The sequence below is a fragment of the Nothoprocta perdicaria genome, unplaced genomic scaffold, assembly GCF_003342845.1.
Source record: "Nothoprocta perdicaria isolate Ctin4 unplaced genomic scaffold, notPer1 scaffold_97, whole genome shotgun sequence".
NCBI lineage: Eukaryota > Metazoa > Chordata > Aves > Tinamiformes > Tinamidae > Nothoprocta > Nothoprocta perdicaria.
The window spans coordinates 2763707-2768688 of record NW_020456276.1 but is presented as its reverse complement, the minus strand read 5'-3'; the positions used below and the strand labels follow the sequence as shown (position 1 = coordinate 2768688).

Genomic DNA, 4982 nt, shown 5'->3' with positions numbered 1-4982 from the left:
TTTTTTTTTTCCTTTTTTTTTTTTTTTTTTCCTTTAAAGTGTGTCTTTTCAGGCCTCTCCCCTTGGGGTGATGCCCCCTTTGCCTGACGCTCTCGACCCACTCTCTTGTTTTTGGATATCCTCAGTRGGCAGGAGGAAACGAGCCGTGCCTGGGGTTGAAGTGCTGATTTAAGCATGGTGTAGTCCTTGACGAGGCAGCAAGTCGTCGCTTGTGGAAAACCATCCTCGTGGAGTGTTTGTGTGAGATAACRCGGGACCCGACGCGATTCTGGTGCGAACCTTCCTAGGCAGCGACGGGGCCGTCCCGGCGCGCGGCCGCAGCCCCGGGCGGCCTCGCTGCAGGGTCCTGCTCCCACCTTGGCTTCTGGCCGGGGCCCGGCGAGACGGGGGCTTTGGGCGCCCCTCGTGCACCGGTGGCTTCGGTCCCGCGTGCCCCGTGCCATGAGAGCATCGTCGGGAAGATCCCGGCGCTGCGGTGTCCCTCGCTCCGGGATCAGTGGTCTCGTTTTGCCTGGTTTGTGCCTTGGTTTTGACTTGCTGCCCGAGCTGCTTCCCTTTGCCCGCSGGTGTCTTCTGCAAAACTTGCGTCGGGCCGAGTCTCCCGGGGCTGCGGGGGACGTGTCGGGCTGCRAGGAATGCTCAGCCCGAGGCTGGGAGAGCTCGGAAGCGTTGGGAGCTGCAGAAGGAGCCTCCTCGCGGCTCCTCCAGGAGGCTGCGCGGGCACCGGGAGGAGCGACGGCGGCGGCGAGGAGGCCGCGGGGCCCCGGGGCGCCTCAGCTGCAGCTCCCAGGCGCTCGAATGCCCGGGAAGGGCGCCGTGCTCCGAGACGGGCGCAGGCTGCGGGCGCAGACGCGCGGCGCTCAGCCCGCGCTGCGCCCTGTCCCCCCAGCGTGCTGCGGATGAGAGGAGGCCATGACCACCGATGARGCCACCAGGAGCGAAGGGGAGGTGCAGGCGGCGGCGCTGGCCGAGCGYGGGGAGGACATCACGCCTGCCCAAGACCGGGGCGTCCTCAAGGTGAGGCAAGCGGTGGCAGTCCGGGCCGTCCCCTTCCCTGCTTTAGCCTGGGAGGCGGGCTGCGCTGTCCCCATTCCCAGCCCTTGGATGGCCTGGAGCTTCCTGGACTCCAAGGTTGATCCCTCTGGAAGCACGGGGAGATGCACGTGTCCGGTGTCACTYGGCGTCGCGCCGGCCGGCTCCGTGGCTCTCCCCGCTGCTGTGTTTCTAATCAGGTTAYGGGCTGCAAGGCTCTAGGACCGTTACCCCGGCCAGCCGCCCCGCTCCGCACCCCTGCCCGTGTCCACGGCCTTTCTGCATCCTTCTAACCAGCGCCCGCTCTCCTCCCACTCAACAGGGCCTTTCCTCTAAGAATAGCATCTCCCCGGCCTCCATCCTCAGCCTGAGAACTGCTTGTTCCAGGCTGTAGCATTGCAAAAAAACCCACGTGTTGACAAGAAGCAAGCGGTGAAGCGACACGCCCCTGCGCATGGAATTAGCAGGGGCAGAAAGCGGCATCGCCCTCGCTCTGCGTTTCTGGCCGGGCTCTTGGTTCATGGCACGTCCCTCGGGAGGAGGGCTGCCGCGATGGCCCGCTGTGGCTCCGGCTTTCCCATGGGCTAGGGCTGCTTCGGGGGGCTGGCTCAGGGGAGGGTGGCAGCTGCTTACAGGGGGATTCGCGGGCTCTTCCCTAGGTTATTAAAAGGCCTGGCCATGAGGATGAGTGTCCCATGATTGGGGACAAGGTTTATGTTCACTACAAAGGAAAACTGGCCAATGGCAAGAAATTCGACTCCAGCCGTGACAGGAATGAGCCATTTGTCTTCAGCCTGGGCAAAGGTGAGGAGTGGGACCCGGGGCTGGAAGGAGCAGGGTCAGGGGGGCTGGAAGGAGTGGGACCGGGAGCCGTGTGGAGTGGGGTCAGGGGCCGTGTGGAGTGGGATCGCAGCTGCCCTCCTGCCCAGGCACCACAGGGCTGCGGAAGGACCCCGCGTGGCCCCCCCRTTTTCCATCAGTTCCGCCCCCTCCGTGCATTTCTGGGTTGCTCCCCCCAGGCTGCTTCCTCAGGCCGCAAGTSGTTCCCTGCTGCCTCACACCTGCCTCTCCCCCAGGCCAGGTAATCAAGGCGTGGGACATCGGGGTGGCCACCATGAAGAAGGGAGAGATCTGCTACTTGCTGTGCAGACCGGAATATGCCTACGGCTCCGCTGGCAGCGCCCCCAAAATCCCCTCCAACGCAACGCTCTTTTTCGAGGCAAGTACAGTGTGGAGGCCGGGCTGCCGCGGGGGAGCGAGCGCTCTCCCTTTGGCTCTGCCAGCCAGCTCAGAAAAAACAGCTTGGATTCCTGAAATGTGTCGCTCCGCTCCAGGAACTGGTGCCAGTGTTTTCTCAGAAATTGTGTGTCTGAACTGGCGAGGCCGCGACCAAAGAGCAGCTCCGCGCAGCCCAGCGGAGAGGCCGGCCTGGGAAGCGCGGGGAAAGCGCTGGCAYGAAATGGGGAGGCCAAATAAGAGCCCTGGGTTAAAACTGTGYGCGGAGCAGAGCACAATGGCTCGGAAATGCCTTCACGTGCTAGGAGACTGATGCGGGCGCCGGGCAGCTCACGGGCGAGCGCCTGCGCGGCCGCTCAGCGCGTTTGCTGCTCTGCGCACGCGCCCGCCCGCCCGGGCACCGCGTGGGAAGGCGGCAAAACCTCAGCAGAAGAAACAGCCCCGTCCTGAATTAAGGCTCGATCCCTCTGGGTCCGGCTGCTTTTTGCGCCGCGGAGCTGAGCTGGGCCGGTATCAGCAGCAGATGCAGTGGAAAGTCTGTGTTTTCGGGCTGCCTTTGGAGCCGTTTTCCTTGCACCTTCCCGCGCTGTTTGCAGTGCACCCTCGCAGYGTTAACCAACTTGGTTTGACTTTGGGTTGCGTTGCAGGTACTGGATGTGGCCCAATTTGTAATAAATTGGGTCTATTATACTGTGGCTTGGAGCTGGCTTTTATGGGCAACTTTTGCTTGTCAGCTGAATGGAGAATTAGTTTGCTTGGCTCTCCAGCCCTAGGATGAACTGTTGCTTTGTGGGTTTTTTTGCTGTTTTTCTTCTCTCCTCCCCCTCCATCCAGAGCTCTGCCTAGTGTTGGGTTTTTTTTTTTCCCTCTCTTTTTAACTTTTAGGTTGAGTTGCTTGATTTCAAAGGTGAAGACTTATTTGAGGACGGAGGGATAATTCGGAGAATCAAGAAGAAGGGAGAAGGTTATTCCAACCCAAATGAAGGCGCTACGGTAGAAAGTGAGTATCAGTCTGTCTGCAGCACGTAGCTATAGGCACCAGAGCAGTGAAGTGCTGGGGTGGGAACGGGGACGCTCTTCATATCCGGAGGGGGAAGCCTAAATTGGAGCAGCCCGTTCTGTTGCTGTTGTTCCTTTTTCCCTTTGCGCTACCCCTTTTTCTGGCGAGTCCCTAGCAGAGCGCACTGGAGCCGCGATTCCCGGCCGTAGGAAGCGCGTGTTCCGCGGCGGGGAGCTGTCGTTCGCTGTGTCCCGAGGCCGGGCAGGACGGAGGGGAGTCGGGAGGGCAGCGGTTAACGGTCTGCTCTGGGTGTCAGCATCAGGTGTGTCCATATGAATTCCCCCTTGGCACAAGCCAGCAGGGCCCCTCCAGGGCTGCTGTCTCGAGGGGTTACTGGAAAGCGTCAGGGAGCGGCAGCGGAGCAGACGGCCGGTGATGGAGCGACCACTYGAATACAACCTGCTCTGCGTTTCCGTGGCCCCGCGTCCTGCTCGGGCGCTCCGGGTTTGACAACCACCAAATTGCTGCGAGCCCTGGGGCTGCTGCGCTCGCCRCAGGCAGGCGGCTGCCCCAGGGCCTCGGGGAAGGTGCTTCCCGCCTCCCTCCTCCCGCCGTTTTGCGTGTTCCCGCTCCTGCTCCGCTCTCCSAGGGGCCATGAGGATGCAGGTGCCGTCGTGTCCAGCGCGTTGGCTGCCCTGAGAGCCTGGCCTCTAGGTTGCCTCGCGTGCAGCGGGTGCAMATATCACCTCCTAGCCCTGGTAGCACAGCGGTCATCGCTTGCTCGCGTTACTTGCCAAGCGTCTGGGGCACATCTCCTTGTCTGAAGGAGGCAATAGGCAGCCTCTTTGGCCTCCTTGTTCCGATGTTTATCGTCGTTTCGATGGTTTCTATTGCCCCTGCTGCAGAATGGAGCCCTTTCTTTTCCCTTCCACGTGCCCAGAGGGTTGCTGCTAACTCCTGCTCGCCACGAACGGGAGGGAGTAAATTAATACAAAGGATTTGCTGAAGTCGGTGAGGTCTTAGCTGACATCAGGAATTGGCCGAAGGATAATGAGCTCGGCTCCCGCTCAGGGCGCCACAAACGCCCTCTCCGTAAGTGCCGTGGAGTAATTCTGGTCACGTTTCTAGAGCAAACATTGCACATCGGGTGGGAGTTAAGCTAGGGAGAACGCCAGATTTCCTTCTTTTTTTTTTTTTTTTAATTTTTATTTTTTTTTCTTCCCAAGAACAACTCGGCTATAGAGCTGCAGCTAGCTCGATATGGGAGGGATTTCGCTTCCTCTCGCCGTCTCAGAGCTTCTGTGCAGCAGGAGTCTGATTAACTTCCTTCAGCAAACGAGCAACTGGATCTGAACTGTTGCAGCACATAGAACTTCCTGCCTTGAACAACTAGTTCTTGCCTTTAGTTCTTCTTTTGCTACTTTTTTAAGGAAAAAAAAGAATAATTCTTTTGCAGCCAGATTGGACCTTCTGCTGTCACATGCTTAATAGCATAATTATATACATTGGAACCAACTGGGAATAGAGTTTCAAGCTTACTTCACTGTATCAAATTAAAAAAAAAAAGGCAGGCTAAATATAACTGCAATCATAATTCCTGCATTCCTTTCCAATCCTGATTTATTTTATTTTATTTTATTTTATTTTATTTTATTTTATTTTATTTTATTTTATTTTATTTTATTTTATTTTATTTTATTTTATTTTATTTTAT

At 58.0% G+C, this 4982-nt stretch overlaps 1 protein-coding gene across 1 annotated transcript in view; it reads left to right on the top strand.

Moving 5' to 3' along the window:
- The window catches only part of FKBP5 (FK506 binding protein 5), a 24012-nt gene that overhangs the window by 10056 nt on the left and 8974 nt on the right, over positions 1–4982 (top strand). The window contains exons 2-5 of the mRNA XM_026053261.1: positions 890–1017; positions 1692–1836; positions 2109–2251; positions 3154–3268. Of these exons, the coding sequence (XP_025909046.1) occupies positions 913–1017; positions 1692–1836; positions 2109–2251; positions 3154–3268 (508 nt within the window). The 5' untranslated portion in view covers positions 890–912. The remainder of the gene's footprint in view (positions 1–889; positions 1018–1691; positions 1837–2108; positions 2252–3153; positions 3269–4982) is intronic.